Source organism: Rattus rattus, chromosome 9, assembly GCF_011064425.1.
Source record: "Rattus rattus isolate New Zealand chromosome 9, Rrattus_CSIRO_v1, whole genome shotgun sequence".
NCBI classification, from domain to species: Eukaryota; Metazoa; Chordata; class Mammalia; order Rodentia; family Muridae; genus Rattus; species Rattus rattus.
The window spans coordinates 5,549,081-5,572,414 of NC_046162.1; the positions used below are offsets into that span (position 1 = coordinate 5,549,081).

Genomic DNA, 23,334 nt, shown 5'->3' on the forward strand with positions numbered 1-23,334 from the left:
ATCTGGGACTTGTAAGATTTTTTTGAGGAAGAGTTTCCCTCCACAGCCATTGTGCTCTGCCCAGGTCACTGGCATTGTAAACATGTGCAAAGGAAACCGTGGGAAAGCAGTGTCCTCAAAGGAGGGAAGGAGGACATCTTGGCCAGAGATTCAGCATCAGGCACAGCACTGATGCTCTCACCACATCCTGTGGCCCTGTTTCATGAGTGGTTTTATTTGCTAAGGTCCCATACTGAGTGACAAGTCAAGATTCCAGCATCTTGCTTTGCCTCACCTATTGTGTGTCACTAACATAGACAGCAGTGACTCCTATTCAGTGCTGGCTCCTGTCAACTGTTGGGGACTCTCCATTGCTGTGTTGGGAAGTACTCTGGGTTGGGTCCAGACATTTTAGGATGTAAAGGAAAAGTAGGGTCAATTTGAGAAAGTTTATCCCTGAAGATGCAAACAGAGATTCCCTCTGGAGCCACAATGGACCTTCCAAAAATACCACAGGACAGATGTTGGAGTTTAAGTTTTGTGTTCCAATCTTAAGAGTTCTAGGTTTGGAATGGAACGTGATAGCATCCTGGCCATAGAGAGCTGTATGTCACTCCTTTCTGAGCACAACCCGCCCACTTCCCCTTCACATTAAGGTTCCACTTAGCTGTTAGGTAGAAGCTTCAAAAGGGAAAACCCAGTCATGTATAATCTCCAGTTAATGGGCATCTGTTGAGCCACTAGGTCACCAAAAGGATAATTACACAGTACTTCTTTGTGTAGTAAACACAAAAATGGAAGGAAAACATTCCAAAGGCAAGCCAGATTGTTAGTGACTAACAGCATCCTCTTCTTAGGGAGGAGGTTGGGGCAGCCTTCCACTCTTGCTAGGGGAGATGGCAAGGCTGTTCTCTAGAACAGCTGTGCAGTGAGGGGAGGAGGAGGGCACTTGAAGGGCCTTGTCACTTGTAATTGCTGGTGGGTGGGATGCACTACTGTTTGCAACCATTGGGAACTTGTGAGCCTCTGAGTTTTCTGACACGAGCCATAGAACAGCAGTGACGATGAAGGTCACCCCACAAGTTAGCTGTTCTTCAGTCATGCACAGGCTCCGTAAGGGAAGACTGTATGCTTGCTATTGACTTAGGAAAGCCGGGTATAGCTTCCTGACCCAGCTTGGTGTGTGTGAGCAGCAACCAGAGTTACTGGGTTTGCATCCCTACACTCAAAGTTTATGTCTTGTAGTCATTTAGGTTTTGCAGAACTTGGCATAATTCAAATAACCTGTTTTTCCCCCTTTAGAACACTTCAGTTATGGAAGATCAAAATGAAGACGAGTCCCCAAAGAAAAGTGCTCTTTGGCAGGTAGGCATGGTAAGCTGGCAGATGACTAGATAACGCTCTGCCTTTCCTTGTGTCCTCAGGAGAGCAGAGCCAGCCTCTTTTGTGTAGGGTGTCAGATTCAGAGGCCACCCTGCTTATCCACCATGTCCTCTGGGAAGTATCCTTATGTTAGTAAAGAACTTCGGAGTTTTCTGTAATATTCCAAAGGGGCAGTATTCTAAAATTCCGACTCCGTGACCCAAGATAGACCACATGGAAATCCTCCATCCCGGGGATGGTGGAGCCTTTTAGCCAAGTGCAGACCTCATGCCAGTCCTGCAGCAAGTTCAGACAGCTGCTCTTCTCTGTTTGCATCCCACTCCTCCTTCACTGCTCTTCTGTGAGCCACTGTCCCCTTTCCTCTCCGGCTCCTCCCTGGCTCTCTTACTTTCCTGTCCGACCTCCCAGGCATTGTGGTGAGGGTCTGGGGAACACAGACCTTCATGGTTTAGTGTTTTCATTAAACATGCTGGTGAGCATTTCTCTCCTCTGTGAGGACATGAGTAAAGGCACAGCATATATAGAATGAAGACAAAAGTGACCTGGGCCCATGTGAAAACTATAAACTAGGTTAGTTAGACTAGCGCAGATGTGACTACACTGTGGAAGTGAAGTGTAGACCACGGTGAAGTAATGGCAGCAGGGCTACAGGGTTTGTCTGGGCTACCGGGGAGCTGGAATAGCAGCAGGAAATGTGCTCCTAAGCACATATGTGTCTGTTTGTCTTTTTGAACACTGTGTGTAAGGAACATGCGTGACCTTCCACATCCCAGGCTCGACGACTGCTCTTCACTGTGACCCTTTAGCTTGCAGTGGCTCCTACTCCTTAGCACCCAGGTTTCTTCACCTGTCCATCTCCTCGTTGCTTAGCAGGAAACTCGGTGATGAAATAATAACCTTTTGCCTGTCAGAGGGAGAGAGTGGATGTGAAAATACTGTGATCTAGGAAGCAGTGCACAGAATTACTGCCACAGTTCTGCTAACCTGTGTGAAAGCAGACGTTCTGGAAAGTTGTCAGCAATGTTGAGTAGAAGGAGCAGGTGCATGGAGTCCGTAAGCCCCCACAGTTGGTGTTCCGGTGTGTAGCCTGATTTGGTGATGGTGTTCACAACACCATAAACTCCACGTCTCGCCTTTGGTCCTTCCCATCGTTTTCAGGGCTGCCATGGTTAATCCAGCTTCACTGTATTTAAAGCTGGATTGTAACAGCCACACCTCAGTGCCTCTGTGCAGAAAGATGTGTTGTGATTTGCATTACCAATTGCTGGTAACTAGGCAGTGTCTTCTGTTTTCCTGTTATAACATTGTGATACTGTTATGCTTAAAATAACACTGACATCTCCTTTTAAGTTTATCTTTTTATGTTTGATGTCTTATGTAAGATATCCTTATATGTCTTCTTTTTTATTTGCTGGTGATATTTATCACTGCAAAGAATTTTTACCTTGTCTCAAGCTCTTCTATTGACGAGTAGACGGGAATCTTTTCAACAAACTGAACTTTTGGAATGCCTGTTCAGTGTTGCCCTCTGGTGGTAACAGATGTCAATTGAATTATCCCTCTCTGGGAATTGGGGGTGGCATGGAGAATTGGAAATAGATGGTTAATGTAAATTAAGTGGACGATGAGTGCCTTCTGACCTTGCCTATAAATATAGACAAAAAGAACTTACTTGAGATATGAAACTGAAAAGATTTTTGTCAAGGTAGGTTGGAAGTTTCCTTTGAAGTTTACAGAGATTCTCTTTTTAGCTGAGTAGTCGAGTTTAATGTGAGAACATACTATTAACAAGAGCTCTTCGGGGCCGGAGAGACGGCTCAGAGGTTAAGAGCACTGACTGCTCTTCCTGAGGTCCTGAGTTCAATTCCCAGCAACCACATGGTGGCTCACAACCATCTGAAATGGGATTCAGAGCCCTCTTCTAGTGTGCATGAAGACAACATGTGTGTGTGTGTACATATATGTATATACTCATGTATATAGATATACTCATATACATGAAATAAATAAATCTTTTAAAAAAGAGCTCTTCATTCCATATAAGATGTTGGAAACATGTTTCTAATGGAATTAATGGACATTTGTAATTCACCTCTTAGGGGTCTTACTTTCATGCAAGTAGGCTATCAGAGGACAGATGGCTTCTCAAGGTTGTAACAAAACACAGATGTGGTCAGGTGGTGGTGCATGCCTTTAATTCCAACCCCAGGAGACAGAGGCAGGGGGATCTGACCACACTGGTCTACAGAGTGAGTTCCAGGCCAGCCAGGGCTACTTAGAGACACCCTGCCTCAAAAGGAAGGTACTGCACTTCCTAGCATTATAATGGTTGTGGCTTTAGCCTAGGGATGTGGACTGTTACTGTTATGGTGACTGGGTTTGTATGGGGTGTGAGTGTGCAGATGTGTCTGGACATGGTCTTCTGTTGTTCTCAGCCTTATTACCTTGAGATACGGTCTCTTGCATTTTCAGCTCTTTTGGCCAACCAGCCTAACTCTTGTGGTTGCATGTTTACACACTCCCATGCTAGGGTTAGAGGCATGTGCAACCATGTCTGGGCGTGTTTTTTTGGCGGGGGGGGGGTGTTGAGACAGGGTTTCTCTATGTAATAGCCCTGGCTGTTCTGGAACTCTGTTTGTAGTCCAGCCTGGCCTCAAACTCACAGAGATCCACCTGTCTATATCTCCTAATTGCTGGGATTAAAAGTGTGCACCACTATGTCTGGGCCATGTCTGGATTTTTATGTGGGTTCTGGGGATTTGAACTCAGGTTCTCATGCTTGCAGAGCCAGTGCCCTTATCTGGTGCACATCTTCCCAGCCTCTGGATTGTTGGGTGCTGTCATCCAGAAGTAGTGTCTATGGCTTTTTCTTTTCTCCTTCTCTCTCCTTCTCTCCTCTTCTTCTCTCCTCTCCTCCTCCTCCTCCTCCTCCTCCTCCTCCTCCTCCTCCCTCCTCCTCCTCCTCCTCCTCCTCCTCCTCCTCCTCCCTCTCTCTCTCTCTCTCTCTCTCTCTCCTCCTCTCTCTCTCTCTGTGTATGTGTGTGTGTGTGTGTGTGTGTGTGTGTGCGCGCGCGTGCCTGTGCCTGTGCCTGTGCCTGTGCCTGTGTATGCCTGTGTATGCCTGTGTATGCCTGTGTGTGCGTGCATGCAGGCTTTCTAGAATTGAACCTCCCAGGACTATACCTAGAGTCCTGTGTTTCAACTAAAAAGTTAATTAATTAATTAATATGCATACATTTTATAGTGTAAGTAAGGAGGCCACAGGACAATTTACTGGGGTCAGTGATCTCTTGGCATTTTGTGGGTTTCTGGAATCAAACTCGGGCTAAGTTGTCTCATTTGCTGTCAGGTTAGATGATGCTGCTATGCAGGGAAGGGTAGGTGGAGCTGATGAGAGACGCGCATTGCTGGAAGGACCATGCTGGTCATATTAAAACTGCCCAGATGAATACCTTTCAGGATTTTGGATTATTTTCTAAGAAGTAGAAAGGGATGGAAAGCCTAAGCTGTCTGTGCAGCAGTTATTAGCCATCAGAACAAATATGGAAGGGTCAAAACTATTAGGAAATGAAGCTTTCTAGATGGACTTACATTTATACCCCTCTTCTATTTAGACAGATGGGGGCTCTCAGCTCTCTCTCTTTTAGCAGACTCGGCTGCACTTAGGAACTTAAAATACAGATTCTGAGGCTCTCAGACAGACAGACAGACAGACAGACAGACAGACAGATTCAGAATCTGTGTTATCAGGCACTCAGCTGCTCTAACCCATGCTCAGGGGTGAGAACCATTAGCATTATGGACATCAGCCTAACCCTGCTTGGTTGTATTTGCTTATATTGCCTATGGTCAGCTACAGTGTGAACATACTAAATGAAAAGTTCAGACGTACAGGTGGGGAGAACATATGTGCATATTGTGGTATATTTTATGAATTGTCAGTAATTTTTGCTAGGCATAATTAGTAAGCTCTGCGTTATCATATATGTATATATATGTATGTATATATAGACAAAAAAATGTGTTTGGGTCCATGGTTTCAGGCGTCTACCTGAGGTCTTGGAAATATCTTGAGAATAGAAGAGAGACAGTAACTTTTGATTTTGAGGAAGTGGAGACAGGCTACTACTAGCCAACTGGATGCTGGCTTCTCAGGTCGGGCAGTTAGTTGATCTCTCCACATGAGTTATCTAGTGGTGGAGAAGTGACACAGCACGCACCGGGGAATGGTTAGCTAAGACACCGGCTAGCTTTAGAAACAGCTGCAACTCTAGTAATTACTATGGTTGTTAATTTGAGGCTGTGGACCCTCAATGCATTTTAATTGTGTAATGAATGAACTTATTTGGCTTAGGTTAAAATTGGTATTTTAAGGTTAAATCCATAGGACAAAAGGTATTTTTAATGAAATTGATTAAATGTCTTTCTAGCTAATTATTGTTTCTTTGTTTTTCCAAAACAGATAAGTAATGGAACGTCATCTGTGATTGTCTCCAGAAAGAGGCCATCGGAGGGGAACTACCAGAAAGAAAAGGACTTGTGCATCAAGTACTTTGACCAGTGGTCTGAATCAGATCAGGTAGAATTTGTGGAGCATCTTATCTCACGAATGTGTCATTATCAGCATGGACATATTAACTCTTACCTGAAGCCCATGTTGCAGCGGGACTTCATCACCGCTTTACCAGGTAGGTCACTGCACTTCTCCTCACACTTGCTGGGCAGTGAAGTTCCTAGTCCTTGAACCTGGTAGTGCTCAGTGGGACCTGTGAAGTAAGTGGCAGAATGAGTACATTGTGAGCCGTCATTTCTGGACAGCCACTGTGTTTGTACTTAGATTTTAATCCTTCCTCAAGTGTCATAAAGTAAAATACAGTAGATGAATTTCTAGAAAACGCAGGCCACGTCTGTGATTGGTTTTGCCACGTATTAGTCAATGCTGTTGCTTTATTTAATTGCTTTTCTGTTTTTTAAAGATACGCTTTAATTTTGGTGTGTAGACAATCTGCATTTTGCATGTAATTTTAAAATAGGCATGGCAACTCATGTCTGTCCTCCCAAAACTTGTTAGTGGGGGTGTTATTTTGAAGTCAGCCAAAATATGCACACTGCACATAAAACACACACACACACACACACACACACACACACACACACACACACACACACACACACACACACCTACTTTTCCTTAAGTCTGAATCTTGGCAAGGCTCAAAGAGTTGATTGAGATTGTTCTCTTTCTGAAGTGATACTTAGGCAGTGGCCAAGAAACCGAAAAAACTGTTGTCTTTGTTAATGCTTCTTTTTTCCTTTCTTTTTTTGTTTCAATTTATTTATGTGTGTGAGTTTATCTGCATGTATATCTGTGTGCCATGTGTTACCTTGTGCCCATGGAGGTCACAAGAATGTTGGGTACTCTGGAACTGGAGTTAGAGGTGGCTGTGAACCACTGTGTTCTGCTGGGAACCAACCCGGGTCCTTTGCAAGAGCAGTGCTCATAACACTGGGCCCCTCTCCAGCCTGTTACCATCTGTTCTCCTGCTTCTCTGTCTTCTCCTTAGTGAAGTCCCACCGTCCTCACTCGTCATATGCACTCACGGGGGCAGTTTTCTGGTTAAGTCTTATTTGTATTTTCAACAGTTGTAGTCCTGAGCAAAGTCTTAAAAAATAACTACAGAGAACTCTGTGTTCCTGCCTGTGCCACCTCTCCCACAGACACAGCTGTCTGTACTGTCATGGTTGGTACATCATGATAGGGCTGGGTGACCTGTGAACCTGTCCCCCTCACTCTCATGGAAGGTGTTTACTTCACTCTACTTGGGTTTTAACAACTTAGAAGACTTTCCTTTCTCATTGTGAAATGTTTCATCCTCAGTTTGGTTGGGAAGTTGTAGAGCTCTGACTTCTGAGGAGAATGCTGGTTCTCCCTTAACAGTCAGCGCAGCACTTACTGCCGCCACGCACACCAGCACAGGTCTAGGAACCTCCCAAGATGGGCCAGTGCGACTGCAGCAGCCCTGCCTGAGGAAGGGACAGCAGGGTTTTGGCTGTTGGTGCTTTCTTTCACAGCACACAGGACCTGGTGGAGCTGTGGTTCTAGCCTGGAACGTGTGGGCTACAAGTGACAGGAACGTCTAATGTCTTTGCACTCTTCCAGAATTGTGTGTTTATGTTCTACACTGAATATTTCTACAAGAGTATTGAGAGTTAGCTGAGAAAGGCTTGACTCTGCTGATCAGAATGTTGTTCTGTCTTTCATTAGTTGTCTTCTGGTGAGTGTGTCTACAAAAGCAAATAGGAACCCTTTCCATCCAGAATTATAGCATTCAGTTGCTTAGTCCAGTTTCTCGTTAGGCAGATTATAATGACAAGGGTCAGAGAAGTTAGATGATATTCCCATTGGGTCACATGGCTTCTTTGTCATGTGCTGTGGTAAAATGATGGTGGGCAGACATCGGTTCAAAGTTAGCACAAAGGATGAAATCACTCTGCTAAGATTACTCTGGGAGAGTCCTTAAGTTGATCACGAATGTTAAGTAAATGTATCATAACTGTCTTTGTTTGCTGTCTGTTGTTGTGATTAAGCATCATGATCAGAAGCAACTTAGAAAGGAAAGGTTTTATCTCATCCTACAGCCTCCATTGAGGGAATTCAGGGCAGGAGCTGAAGCAGAGACCACGAGGACCACTGCCTTGTTCTCCCGGCATCCTCGGTTTGCTTTCTTTGATAATTCTAGCCTCTGTCAAGTTGAAAAGAAACCCAATCAGGACAGTAATTCAATTCACTTTTAGTTGTAGAGGGTGAGATGAGGGGCCTTTCATTGTGAGAGAGAAAGGTGTAGGTGAATGGATTCTTGTGTGCACCTTCTCTGTACATTGCTGGAACTCCAGAGCCCTGACATTGTACTATACCAGGAAAGGCCAGGGAAGTGTTTCAAGTCACTGATTGTACTGTTTCTCACCAGTGACTACTAACTAATGAGGCCAAGCCTCCATTCTCTCAGGCAAATCCGTTTATTGTTTGTCTCTCTCGTTTTGGTTTTATTTTCTTCTCTCTAATTTGCTTTCCAAATGGTTTAGATGTGGGCGATTGATTGCCCCTGATGTTTACAGAATGGCCACAAGGTGGCACTGTTGAAGTTCCCCTGATGGTTTCCCGCAGCCTTTTCTGGGGTATGCACAGCCCTGGAGAAGAGGCAGAACAGATGAACATGTGTTATGTATATAAATATGGTTAGTATAATGGCATACAATTCAGTTTTCATTACAGCGAATTGTAAAGCATTGTCCACATCTCTGTTAACGTGGAATTTTGTGGTATTGAATGTTATATGAAATGAATGGACTGTTGGCTGGGACATGGAAATATTTCTGTTAAAATGCTATTTGTTTTAACAGGATTTGATCTGAACATATATACATATGTCAGTATATTTCATACATGAGAATCTAATAGCCAGGGACAAGCTGGCCCAGCTGATTGTGCTTGTGACTAGTAGACTTGGATTAAACCTGGCATTAGTTCTTCCCCCAGACTTAAGCAGGCAGTGCGTTATGGGGAAGAGAAGTCTGTACGCACTTCAGTAGGTTTGATGAGATGTAGAAAACTTAGTCATTCTGCTAGTTCAGTGTCCAGTCATTCAGTAACTATCTGAAGTTTGGATTTTTACTTTTAAGATTGACAATCATTTTAAACTTTTGGTTGTGAAAAACATTAATTCTAGAAAATGCTCTATAGTCTTGGCTTTTTTAAAATGCTTACTGTGAACATTGTACCTGTCAGTATAAGAAAAGTGGAAAATGTTTGTGGTCTCTGGCTCCTTTTGGTTCAGTGGAAAAAGTGATAATTATGATACGCTTTTCTAAAAATCATGGTAAATGTTTAGTCTGCAATGTCAATTTCTGCAGGCTAAGTTTGTGGTTTCTAAGAACTGTTGTTAAAGGGAAAAATTATACCATTTAAAATAGAGGCAGATTGTACCTCAGAAAAGATGATAAGTCTTGCTGATCAGTTTGGTGAGGTGTCTGTGCAATTAACAAGGTCGGAATGCTTAGCTTCCTAACCATGCTGTATCCATTCGTCTAGCTCCCAAGTAAGAAAACCTTTAAAGACTATGAATATGACAACTAGATCAAAGGTCACAGGGACGGTCAGGAATGAGCCAAGACTTCAGGTTGGGTACAGGGCCAAAGACCCAGCATCAAGAAAGGAAAGTGGGAGTGCTGGAACTAGATAGCCCCAAGGCTTCAGTCCCAGACTAGCCCACCCATCCTCATCTATGTAGACACAGTGTGTGTCTGCAGTGTGCCTACCACCTAGTGGGTGTGGCTCAGAAGGTTTTCACTTGGTCATTGGGTTTTCACTGTAGTGTAGCGGGAAGCCTTGGGGTTGTGACCTATGCATATTGTCACTTCCCCTTTAGCCCTTGGAGTCACACATAACCAGGAAAGGCTGCAGTTGTAGGTGGTTGTTTTATTTTAAAAAGGTTTTTAACTGTAGATTTTATAACCAAAGCTGTAACTCATGAGGCAAGGAGCAGCAGAGGTGGGGGTTGGGGGGAGTTTCTTTACAGCTGCCCTTTGAAGGTCTCTAAACTACTAGAAGTTACTATGTAATCTAAGCAGCTGTGCCAAGCTGGCCTCACCAAGGACATTGAGCTGACATCACACATTAGAGGTTTGTTTTGATATAGTAGTTTTTATACATTGAACGTTGAAATCGCTGCCTTTTAATTGTTTGAGTTTACTGCTGACATTTTTCTGGATTGTCATGAGGTGTCTGCAGTTAGCACCAGCAGCACTCTCAGAAATGTGCGTGCACTGTTGGGCTGTATTCTGCTGAGGTGGTGATGTGTCCTCGTGTTGCCTTGGAGAGGGGGCTCCCTCAGCATAATAGAGTAATAAGAGGAAAATACTTAGTTTAACACCCCAAAGCCCTCCAACCCTGGCTAAAGATCACCTTGTGTTTGTTCCATAACCACTTTTTCCTCAGTGGACTTGAAACCAGAGAGTTGCAAGATTCGTATGGCTCTTCAGTGTGACTGCTGAAGCATCCTGTGTTCAGTGGATCAAAGAGCCTGAAATAGGACATTTGATTCTTACTCGCCTCAAAACATTTTGAGAATGTGGGGCTCATGCTAATAGAACGGGAGTTAGCTGGTTTTGCTAGCAGAGATGGGCATTGTCTCTTTGTGGATGAACATTCACATTCGTATCAGCCTAGGAAATTTGAGGGGAGGGGAAAGGCGGGAAGGAGAGAAGATTAAGGGCATTTATTGAATATCTGTTAAATATCTGGCCCTTTAAATCTCCCTTTAAATTAGCCTTCCCAACGGACTGGAGAGATTCCTTCCCTATGAAATGTGGATATTTAGAACACTTACCTAGGAGAGTTACTTTGCAGATTGTATGAGATAACTTGTTTCAGCACTTACATTGTTCCTATGTTATGGGCTAGTGATATTAAAAAGGATAATAGATTTGCTCATGGTCACTCACACAGCTTGCCTGAAACAAAATGTAAGCCAGATTATCTGGTTTGACAGCCATTGCATTTCTGTAAGACTAACAGTTTAACGTAGTAACCAAAGGAAACCTTAGGTGTCACTAGGGCATTGTTTAAATGAGCTCATGGCATTTGAAAGGAAAGATATGTAAGGGATTTGCTTATGCAAAAATTTATTAATGGCTTAGTCGTGTGAACAATCAGTAAGGAGAAAGATCCAAGACTTCTAGGGTGCCCTTGCTATAAACCAGTCATCCCCCATTTGTCAGAATTTGGTGGCACTTCCAAGAGATGGATTCCTAGGCTGCCTCCCTCCAGAGGTTGAATCAGTAGAAAGCGTGAGGGATCTGTAATGCTGCTGTCCTTTTGAAAGTCAGTGACCCTAGTTGATTCCAGTCCAAGGCTTTAGTGTCTCATGGTTGCAAGCTCTGGCTTGTTGGTAAAGTAGAAGTTTGAATGCTTTTCTCCTGGTTCTTCACAGGTCTTGGGAATCCTGCCTCTGAGATCTGGAAAGGCAGCTGGCATTCTCATGCATGTTCTAATGTCTTGCTATTTGTTTCATCTTTCCAAGAATAGAGGATTTGAAGGGGGAATTGGTAAGGGCATGTTTATAACCAATTAGGAGGATCCAGTTAGTGGGGCGGAAGTCATGGGAGTCATGTAAAGTCATGTTAATATCCTGTGTGGGAGGAAGTCTGTGAGCCCCCAGCTTTGGAGAAATCCAAGAAGAACCAAGTATGTCACCCTGTGGCTAGAGAATGTGATCAAGCATGATTTTAATGTGATTATATTTGGATAAGTATAGACTCGGCTTTCGGCAGCTGAGAGATTCTGTAATTTGAGTCCGTAGTTGTAGCTGTGGTGTGGAGAGAGGCAGACCTGTGTGACTACACACAGAAGCTGTGGGAGAGGCGCACATGTGGCTCACAGAAGGGGGCTGGGCTTTGGAGAATGGTATCAAGAACCCATTGGACATCGTGTCAGATTGTCTAGAGAAGGAGAGTTGAAGCCAAGTAGCCAACCACCTGGAGGGAGTTAGAAGGAATGTAGGGATGCTGAGCTGGAAGTAGATGGCAGCATGGTCTATCTCCACTCTGGTCTTTCTGTCTCTTAAACAGTAAAGGAAAAAAAATGTGGCCCAGAAAGATGTGAATATATTTAGAAATCCTGCAAGCAAATTTGTGGGGTAGCGACAGGGCCTGGGATTGCTGTTCAGAACTGGGGAGTTCTGAGAAGTTACTGAGTATTGGTGCAGCTGGGCTCGTAGTCCTGCCTGATGGTGCCCAGAGGAGACTGTCAGACAAGTCTCCAACTTTTAAGAACTGGGGAGGCGGGGTTGGGGATTTAGCTCAGTGGTAGAGCGCTTGCCTAGGAAGCCAAGGCCCTGGGTTCAGTCCCCAGCTCAGAAAAAAAAAAAAAAAGAACCAAAAAAAAAAAAAAAAGAACTGGGGAGGCAGGCTGGAGAGATGACTCAGAGGTTAAGAGCACTGACTGCTCTCCCAGAGGTCCTGAGTTCAATTCCCAGCAACCACATGGTGGATCACAGCCATTTGTAATGAGATCTGATGCCCTCTTCTGGTGTATCTGAAGACAGCTACAGTGTACTTATATATAATAAATAAATAAATATTTTAAAAAAAGAACCGAGGAGGCATTTATAGGACGCATCTGTTACACTGGATATTATTCTTCAGCTCATCTTAATTTAAAAAAAGTTAATTGGCACCTGGAAAGATTAGGAAGGGTGGATAATCTTCCAACAGGTGAATGCAGGGTGTGAAAGATCGCTTGGATAAGGGCTTTAGAGCAGTTAATTTGTTTATGTGTGTTTTGTAATTTTTCTCCAATAAGCATGGATTGTGTATGTTAGGAGGGACGCAGAGCAACTAGTAAGTACCAAAGTGAGCCAGACTCAGTGGGCTCCTCCTCAGTCAAGGTCAGAAGAATGAGCTACAGACGGCAGTGTCTTCATGGGAGCCTCTCCGCATGTCCCTAGGGACTGAAGTGACAGATGTAGACTGGATTGTCTGTATGTCTCACTGAGCTGGCACCTGAGTCTTGAGACCCTGGAGTATTACCAGAGTCATCAGGAATAGCCTGCAGGGGAGCGCCACCGTCCTGGGTGCTGTCCTTGGTTCTGACCCGTTCCCCATCCTTGTAGTCAGCTGCGGGTAGAGGTGGTCTGCTCCTTATGTAGAAATATCCGTTTTCTGGATGCTAAAAACCAGAATTCTCGAGACTGCAGTGGCCGGGCCACATGGAAGTGTTGAAGCTGAATTACAGTAGGGATAAGCAGGAAGTGCTGTGATCCTGTCCCACTGGTGGGCAAGTCAGAATTGAAGGGAATCAATCATTTTAATAGCAACTGGGGAGAAGGACATGGGATTTATTTTAACTTGTAACCGTCTCAGGAGCCTGCTCTGATGTGGCCCTTAGGGGCAGGAGGTCAGTCTTTGATTGTATGACCCTAAGGTAATTCAAGTAAACAGCATAGCAGTTTACTCCAGCCTCGGGGTGGAGCTGGGTCTTAGATCCAGTCCAGGATAGAATCAGTATATGAAAGGCTTGGGACTGTCATCAGCAGTGTGACCATGTCGTTCTGAGACAGTAAGTGAAACATGCCTGCCTCCAACTAAAATGTCAGGCATGGGCGCCCACCACATCTGGGTGGACAGAATTCCTTATGCATCATTTTGTGTTGATTCTCTCACAGTCTGCCATTCTTGACCATACTCTGTGAGGAGGAAATGGAGGCAGCAGCCGCTGCTAACTGAGGCAGGGTTGTTTCAGTGTTTGGTTTGTGTCATGCGACCAGCAGTGCACACTGAACTTGGGACATGGAATTTGAATGTTCCACGCTTGTAGTGCTTTCTGTAGCTACAGAGCAGACACCTACAAGTACAAGAAGGAATGTAACGGACGGTGACAGTGCTACCCATGGTGATCTTCCATGGCAAAGCTCAGGCAGAGCTGGGTCTTGAGTGAATTTCTCTGCAAGGCCCTTGCATTTTCCTCTTATTTCTGCCATGTGCGTGTGTGTGTGTGTGTGTGTGTGTGTGTGTGTGTGTGTGTGTGTGTGTGTGTGTGTGCGCGTGCGCGCGCGCGCGTGCCACAACACTCCCAACTCTATGGAGGTGAAAGAACAACTTTTGGGAGTTGGTTATGTCCTTCCACTCTGGGTTCCTCAGGTCTGTAGATCGAGCAGGCTCTTTCTTCCCAAAGTCCTGAAGTGAGTGAGGAAGTAGGACATTGCTCTGAGGGTTCTTACCCATCTGCTCAGAACAGAAAGCAGTTCTTTGTCAGAGGAGATTAGAAGACTGACATGAACACTTACCTTTCTTTACTTTCATTTTTTTAGATTTATTTATTTTATGTATGTGAGTACACTGTAACTGTCTTCAGACACACCAGAAGAGGGCATCGGATCCCATTTCAGATGGTTGTGAGCCACCATGTGGATGCTGGGAATTGAATTACTACTCTTCTGGAGCAGTGCTCTTAACCTCTGAGCCTTCTCTCCAGCATGACTTGAACACTTTTTAAATCTTCATATGTTTTAAAAAATGGGTCAGTCTTACCGTTTGGTCCCATGGCTGTCAAGAGTTCATTGTGGAGTGTGGTTTATTGCTCATGTTCACAATATGAGCAAAAGCACAGGTTTTGAAGCAAGACAGCTTGAGTTCCCATTCTGGCTTCACTACAGAGCACAGCCCAAGAGCTTTCCCTCTGTGTTCCTTGGCTGTAACTTTGGAGAACCATTGGCCTTTCAAAGTTCAGCAGAAAAATGGGGAGGGGCTTCTGAGAATTCCAAGGACAGAGCTGTCCCAGGGCAGCTGTCATGGCAAGACAGCTCCTGAGCCTTTCCACGCTTTGCTTGTGCTTGTTGTGCCTGCCTTAAGAGTTACTTCCCTGTTCCTTTGGAGTAAGGACTGGTCTGTGCACTGCCCTACCCACTCCTTCCCTTGATTTTCTGTGTTGTAGAGCAAGGCTTAGATCACATAGCAGAGAACATTCTTTCCTACCTGGATGCCAGGTCTCTGTGTGCAGCAGAGCTGGTGTGTAAAGAGTGGCAGCGGGTCATCTCCGAGGGGATGCTTTGGAAGAAGCTGATCGAGAGGATGGTGCGCACCGACCCTCTCTGGAAGGGACTCTCAGAAAGAAGAGGCTGGTAAGTACGGGCTTGTTTGGAAAACGTTCGTGTGGTGTCCTGTCAGCTTGATTACTCAGGCAAATGCTTGTGAATGTGTAGTCTGTTTCAACAAGGAAGAAAATGAAAGACTAAGCTGTTAGAGGCTCCTCCTCTGACATGGGTTTGTTAGTACAAAGGTTTTAAGGCCTCAGGTGGGTGACACATTCATCTTTTAAAGCTCTAAATGTGTGCTTCTTCCCATCATAGACAGGTAAGAGAGCTGGAGCTAGAGAAATCCATCAGTGGTTAACATGGGCTGTTCATTCAGAGGACCTCGATTCAATTCCCAGCACCTACCTGGTAGCTTACAACAGTCTGGTGCTCTAGTTCCAGAGGATCTGATGCCCTCTTCTGGCCTCCATGGGGAGCAGGCACACATGTGGTGCACAGACTTACACACAAGCAAAACCCCCACACATAAAACAAATTGTTAAAGGAAAATATGAGAGTCTAGTAATGTTACTGAGTTTTGTAATTGCTAGGGATTGAACCAACTGCTCTGTCACTGAGCTATTCCAGCAGCCTGAGTTAGGCCATTTCTCTGTTTATTGCTGTGCACGGGGAAGAATGGAAACACACCATGGGGTTTCTAGGAAGGCCCATGAGCTTAGATGCAGTTTGATAGCTTGCATTGTCGGTGATCCGGCTCAGTCAGCATAGAGTTACAGTCAGGCACAAGATGGGAAGATGGAGGGCGACGCTGCATTTCCATATGGGGGAAAGGTAATGTGAAATAAGACGTTTCACAGACGTCGTTAGCACTTACTCTCCATGTGGGTGCAGTCTAACAGAACTCCACACTGGACGGCACAGTCCTGCGGAGGAAGGACTGAGTGTGGCTAATGGGCATGAGGAATTTTGAAAAGGGATAGCAAGCTAATTGTTCTCCTGATTCTAACTCTAGCATGGAGTTTTCATTTTTTGTAGTGGATAAGACCATAAAGATATATTTGATCCTGAAAGTGTGAAGTCTAGTGTGAAGTTCATGGCTTCAGAATGCCTATTGTAATTTTTAAGACATTCATTAAAATGTATAGCCTTTGCAACTGCTTCATTTCTGTGTGTCCTGGTTTGTTTTTTTGTTTTTTTGCAAGCTTTTACAAATAAAGTTTATGGGGGAAAAAGCTCTAAAATGAGAGCTTAATTATCTATGTGATAGACAGCACTCAGAAGACAAAAGACCAGCGTCATGCCAGAGCTAGATTGTGTCTACCACGGGAACTGTAGCTTGTTAGAGCCCTCCCTTTGACAGTTGACACTAGTGCAAGGAAAAGACACGGACCGCGGGCTGTTCTCATAAGATGCTTAAGTGAAATCCCTTCTCTTATGTGCAAAAACGTAACATGTGTTTGTTTTCATTTGCCAGGGATCAGTACCTGTTTAAAAACAGACCTACAGATGGCCCTCCCAACTCATTTTATAGATCATTATACCCAAAGATTATCCAGGACATAGAGGTAACTGTTTACTTAATTGTCTCACACCCTTGGGGGCTTGTTCTCAATTTTTTATATTGTTTCAAAGTCCTTTTGTTCTAAACTCATGGAACCCGCACTTTTAAAAGTTGAGTTTTGGACATGAATGTCACAGTGTGTAATCTGTAGCTGCTCTTCAGAGCCGAACACACCTTTTGATCGAAACACAACTTCTCTCTAAAACACAGAATGCTTCTGTAAGGCTGCCAGTTAATTAAAACCTTAATCCAAGATAAACTGTATTCTAATTTGATAAATTTTCTACAATCCAAGGCCCAGATTTTTAGGTGAACGTACTTTTGTATTTTTGAGTCATCTCTGGAAGGCATGTATGGAGTCTACTCTTAAGTCATGCATAAGTTTTCATAAAAATGGCCCAGGTTATTCTAAGCTGTTATGAAACGGGCTTTGTGAAGCAGGTTGTGCTTTGGGGCCGTTGTGAAGTTGACTTCAGTGACCAGCAGAGCTCTGTGCTTTTGCTAAGAGATGTTAGCCATGTTTGATATTGTCGGTGTGCTCTGATTCACTTTGATTATTAAGCCCTTTCCCTTAAACCAGGATAGGCACGCCCAGGTACTTCTTCATTAACTCTTTCATGTATGTTCTTAATCTCTCCACTGTGTCCTCTGTGGCAGAGAAGGTGAGCTTTCTATGGCCAGTGTTGTATCTCCCATAAAGTTGCAGCCAGTTTCCAAAGTGGGAAGTAATCCTCTTCCCCAGGTGAGGAACATAAAAGTTATTGTGTCAAAATTCCTTACGAGAGCCAGGTGCTTTTGTGGAGTTCATCCCTGCTCCTTCTCAGGCAGATGTGAACTAATGGATCCATCCCATTAATGGCACATCTGTGTGTATGCTTTCTAAAACGACTTAAAAACTAACCTTTTAGGGAGGGCTCAATAATTTTAAACCATGGCCACATAAAGTTTAGGAATTAATTGACTTATTGTTCAGAACTTGGACTAATGTCCTGCAGGGCTTAGTAGGTGACATAGAGCAGACCGCCATTACAGGTTAGGGCTTGTGTATTTCAGGAGGGAAGGGGCTGCTCTAGGTCGGCGCACCAAGACACTGTGTGCATGCACATCTTAGAAATGCCCTTCTGGGGGGTTGGGGATTTAGCTCAGTGGTAGAGCGCTTGCCTAGCAAGCGCAAGGTCCTGGATTCAGTCCCCAGCTCCGAAAAAAAAGAAAAAAAAAAAAAAAAAGAAAAAGAAATGCCCTTCTGTTCTTTGGCAGAGTCTGTCGACAGACTCTCCTACTTTTTGAGTGGTCTCAAGAAAGCGTTCCTTCTGAGGGGGTGTTGTTTAAAGTCACTCATTAATAAACAGGAATTCTGGAGAACCTTTATCAGATTGAGGTTTGGTGAGGTAGATTATTTTATTTAGTTGTCATGACTACCGTTATAATTGACAGGATGACAGCACTTACCATAACCATTTCCTCAGGCAGAAAAAATACTTTACAGCTAGCAGAGGAGGCAGATGTGACGGGAAATGGAGCCATGGGGAAACACAGTTTGACACAAAACCTCTGCATCATGGTGGTCTTCCCAGTGGTTCTTACAGTGTGGTTTGGGAAAACCCAATGCCTGGCCACAGAGTCTCCTCCAAATTTTTGTGGCTAAGTTTCTTAGTATGAGGGATGACGCTTATACTTCAGTGTACTCACTAATAGTAATAGTGACAGAAACAGTGTACCACTGATAGGACACTTACTTGATACTTTGTTTAGTAGTGTATAGCATACCTTTTCATTCAGTAGTCTAGATACCCTAGAAAGTAGGTCAACTCCACACTGAAAATCTAGGAAACACAGCTGACAAGGTAAAACTGTTAACCCTGGGTCACAGTGAGTGGTGCAGCCCACACACTCTAACGGACACATTATTGAGTGGCACAGTCCACAGCCATCCATGTACTCTAACAAACACAGTTACTGAGTGCTGGAGCCCACTACCAACCACGCACTCGGGCTCTTCATACAGGACCCTTTAGGAGTGTGCTGTGCTCTGTCAGGGCAGGCATAAGTGTGGAAGTTCTCTCTGTGCCTCTGTGAGGCACGCAGATGAGCTTGTCCATGATGACTGCGGTGAAAATATCACTTGCAGGGCACCTCGATTGTCACTCCTGTAGTCTACCACTGTGAGGGGACTTACACATATAAAAGCAGTAATTTTGCAAGGTCTGTATCATGCCATATTGTATCATATCATATCATATCATATATCATATCATATCATATCACAAAGGGACACTGAGACTAAAAGAAGTTTTAGAATGTGCTACATAGGACAGGTGACTTTTAGCTCAGGCCGGTCTAGCCCTGGGTTTACAGTTAGTGGTTTGCTATTTCCAAAGTAGAAAGTTCAGGAAGCGAAGGAGAAAGGCATGTTTTATTCCAGTAGACTTGTCTTCCTCTGAGAATATGGATAATCAGCTCCTTAACTGTTCAGATGAGATTCCTTGGCCTTGCTTTAGTTCTGTTAGGGAAAAGGTAGCGTTGCCCTCGCCTGTGCACAGCTCCCCAGTCTACTATCCCTTCCCTTACACTCCACAGATCGGCTCTCCCTTGACCCCCACTCTTGTTTCACACTGCTCTCCTTGATGGCTTGCTGAAGTACATCATTCTCAGCTTTGGCTATCATGAGCATAGAGGAAAAGGTTCTTCTCCCAACTTTGCCTTTCACATCAAGCCACCAGAAATTGACTGTATTTTAAGGAAAAATAGGCAACCTGGTTTTGTGTGGCTAGCTCCTGCTGTTCAGAAAATGGGGAAGTGAGAGTCACAGTCTGTGGAGAAGAGTTCACATTCTTAACTTTCTGCAAAGGTTCCTCTCTCCTGGGTGTTCTTGCCACATGGAGGGTTTGCAGGCCTCTAAATTGAAAAGGAACTCCTGGTAAACCTGAGGCGTGTCCTGTCAAGAGGCAGCCACACACTCCCTCACTGTCTAGAGTCCTTGTCAGTGCTACTTTCAAGGCTCAGTGTCCACTCACCGCAGGGACTTGGTTAGATGAAACTGCCGACTCCCAGGCTCTGTCTGCCCACACTCCCAATGCCTCTGCAGATGGAAGGCTGCTGCTCTTACAAGCAAACTAATGTCTGCCATTCCAGAGTAGTGACTCTGTATATTTACTGGGTAAGTGGCTTTGAAGCACTCTCCTTGGAGCTGGCCATGGGGAAAATGGCGGTGTGTTGTATCACACCTTTTAATAAACCACATTTCATTCAAGGAAAGTGGAAAGCTTTTTTTGTGGTTTGCAAACTTGATATTAACATTGTCCCAACTAGAAAATGCTGAAACTTGCCCACCCACTCAGTTATGTTTAGGCTTCTAAAAATAATGTTATTCCTCCATACTCAGACATCTGTTTTCACTCTATTGCCAATTTAAATGCCGCTGTATACTCTGTATATCATGGCTACTTTCCCAGTGTTTTGAGATTTTGCGCAGGGTAAGGCGATTTTACAAGTTCCCTACCACGTGAAACCTTCCTCTACAGGAGCGGTACCACCTCACGGCTCATGGCGTGGCAGGTGTTAGAGAGGGCTCCCGTGTGAGACGGGCCTCACTGCCGCCACGCTGGGCTGATAGCTGAGCACCTTGATGGTCCTTGTATGAAGTGCAGGCGGCCAGCAATGACTCGGGCCAGCACAGTCCACTGATGAGGAGAACCCTCTCTTTTAATTACAGCCCACTCTTCTGTCAGTGTCCCAGTAGGTGGTGCTGAGCACGTGTTTCATCTTCTGTGGTCCTCTGATAGTTCAGGGAGCAGGGACCAGCTTCATAGAGGTGGAGGCCGATGCTCAGCTGTACCCCTGGCCAAGGCTGCCTGCCAGGCCCGAGGGCGACATTTTGTGAAAACCCGGTTTAGAGGAAGAGTTGGAGTGAGAGTTGAAGTTGTCAGACATGGTGGTAGTGTCTCTCTCTCTCTCTCTCTCTCTCTCTCTCTCTCTCTCTCTCTCTCTCTCTGTGTGTGTGTGTGTGTGTGTGTGTGTGTGTGTGTGTGTGTGTGTGTGTGTGTGTGTGTGTTGGGGGAGGCTGGAGAACTAGAGACAAGCAGTCTCAGGAGTGCCCTTGGTGACTGCATGGCCGCCTTGAGACTTCCTGTTGGTTCTGGTGAGCTATACTTACCTTGGACTCAAGAACCTAAAGATTGAAAAACTTGCCCTAAGTAGGGCCTTCCCAGCGCGACTCACCAAGAGTCTTCTGAACTTTTCCTTAAAATATAAAAATATCTTAGAAAGTTAAGAACCTTGTGGATGTGGAGAAGCTCAGCCATACAGCCATACCTGGTTTTCTTCTGACTGGAAGGCAAGTGGGCCATCTGGTGGCACTCATGGGAAGAAGCCCTTGCTCTCACTGCTGTCTGAGGCTGTGACCCAGCTGTGATACTGACTCTTCTTCACCCAGGCGTTTCAAGAACTGATTCGGCCACCACAGGAGATGGAGACCATGAGGTGCCATCCTGGCTCCTCTCCTCATTCATTCTCTGTGTCCTCAGTGTGTTAGGTGCAGTTAAACATTATGGCCAGCTCTCTTCCAGAAGATACCTCGATGAGTAGTAGGACAACGTATAAGGCATCCTCTCAGTCCCTCTATTTGAACGAAGAGCAGTTTCCCTGTAACTCCATGTGATGTACATGTGCTTTCTCAGTTCTTCGGCTCACAAAGTACTTTAGATTCACACTGCTGTAAAGGCCCAAGGTATCCATACAATTTAAAAACAACGCCTGGTGTATAGTAAGGTATGCTGTGTGTTCAGTGCTTTGTGTTCAAATGGATCACACACTTCCTATCAACTCTGTTCTTCCCAAAGGACGGCAGCTGAGCATGGGGAACTAATAGGCTAGGAATAGACTCCTTACCGGTGTATCTGGCTTCTTGAGTCAGCATTTCCCTAGAGGGTTTAGCTTGCTAAGATGGCCCAGCCACTACCAAAAATGCACTATTTCTCTAGATGTTTCTAAACAATGGGTTTGTTTAAGTAAGATTTTATGCTCTGGATCCCTTTTGAAAGTTGCCATAGAGACTAATTGATGCCTGCTGTGAGGGATGGATGTACAGTGGGATGAGTTAGTTAGTTTTCCTGGCTTTGACATGTACCAGCCACTAGAGACCCTGCCTGGCCTAGGAAGTCTTAATGGTAGCAGGTGCACAGAAGAGCTTGTCTATACTGCTGCTGTCTCCCAGGGTTGTACATGTGCCATCCCGCCTGCTGACTGTCCCACTTGTTGAGTGATGGCTCTCTGAGGACCCAGATGTGCCCAGGGCTTGTGCTGAGCACAGAGGTCACAAGGGACAGACACTCGCCCTTTAAATACACTTGCATTGATATTGGTAGGACTAGCTCTAACTCTCTGCTTCTTTCTCTGTATAAATGACTCAGCATTAGATGAAGAACTGGTAGAAATACAGCTGGTCCTCTGTATAACTGGTTTCACAGACTCACCTGCCACAGTGGAAAGTAATTAGAAACATTACAAATGTACTGAACATGGACAAGATCTTTTCTCTCTCCTTTGGTTGTGATTCCCTAAATATTATTAGCATCACAAGTATTTATATAACATTTATTTTGAGTCAGGCATGGTAGCCCACACCTTTAATCTCAGCATTTGGGAGCCAGAGGTATGTGGATCCCTGCATTCCAGGACAGCCCAGGCTATACAGAGAAACCCTGTTTCAAAATGAACAACAACAAAATCTCAAAAATTCTCCAGTATTTGTATCATATTTATTATTAAAGCTCATCTAGAAATGATTTAAAGTATATATGAGGATTGCATAGGTATATGAAGATAATATGCCATTTAATTAAATGAGACAAGAAGATTGAGAGTTTAAAGCACTGGCTACATAGTAAGGAGTGCCCTTAAAAAGGCAAATCGAAAAACAGAGTAATAATTATGCTGTTGTACATAATTATGTTGTTTTACAGGATCTATACCATAGACTTCGGGATCTGTGCCGTATTGTAGGAATTGTCAGGGATGACAGTGTACAAAGCATAGGGCAGCATTAGGGAGTGCTCAGAGAACGTTAGCATTTTAAGAAAGTTGGGATACGCAGTCCTCAGAGCAGAGGACTTGGCTTACTGGGTGCTAGGAGGCCCAGTGACTGGGCCCCTTTGTGAACAGAGCCAGGTTTACCTTTTTCAGACAGCAAGCACTTGAGCTCCTCACAAGTCCTCTTTCAACCTGGACTCAGAAGTCGAGTGTGGGCAGCTCTTCCTCTTGTCTACGAGCTCCAAAGGCTAAGGAGACAGAGCAACTAGTCTTAGGCAGAGGCTGATGCCTTTTAATCCTGATAGTCTCTCCTAGCGCCTCCCTGAGGCTAGGCCTTCTGGTGGACACTTTCTACTTACCCACTGAACTGGGCTGTAGTTCCCAGGCCAGAGTGCTATTGGTGGCATTGTGCTAGTGCCACAACTCCACAGAGAACTGCATTGTTAATTTTAAGCTCCTGCCAGACTGAAACCACTGTAAATAAGAATGGAAGGAAGGAAAGAAGGAAGGCTGGCCGGCTGGCCGGCTTTGCCTCAGAGATCAGACAACTCTTCAGTTAGTGCTTAGTGATCAGGAAGTATTTGGGAGTGATTCAGTGAGTTACTGTTTATTTGTATTGTGGGGGCAAGTACAAGTGATGTTCTTTAAACACACTGAATTCTGTCTAGGCTGTGTCTAATCTAATCCAGAACTCATGGAAATCCCATGACAACTGCCATGGGCAGGGAGGGTTTAAGAAGAAACCTTGTTGCCTAGTGTTTTACTGGGAAAAGAGCGAAGTCAGGGTCTCTGGTG

General features: G+C 44.7%; 1 protein-coding gene across 10 annotated transcripts in view; it reads left to right on the top strand.

Moving 5' to 3' along the window:
* Fbxw11 (F-box and WD repeat domain containing 11) overlaps window positions 1-23,334 on the top strand; it is a 96,623-nt gene that overhangs the window by 60,793 nt on the left and 12,496 nt on the right. For 4 of the 10 annotated variants that reach the window (XM_032914072.1, XM_032914076.1, XM_032914075.1 and 1 more), the window contains 4 exons: window positions 1,282-1,353; window positions 5,825-6,050; window positions 14,852-15,038; window positions 16,426-16,516. In XM_032914072.1, coding sequence (XP_032769963.1) covers window positions 1,282-1,353; window positions 5,825-6,050; window positions 14,852-15,038; window positions 16,426-16,516 — 576 coding nt within the window. The remainder of the gene's footprint in view (window positions 1-1,281; window positions 1,354-5,824; window positions 6,051-14,851; window positions 15,039-16,425; window positions 16,517-23,334) is intronic. The other 6 variants (XM_032914073.1, XM_032914077.1, XM_032914080.1 and 3 more) reach the window with 2 other exon arrangements.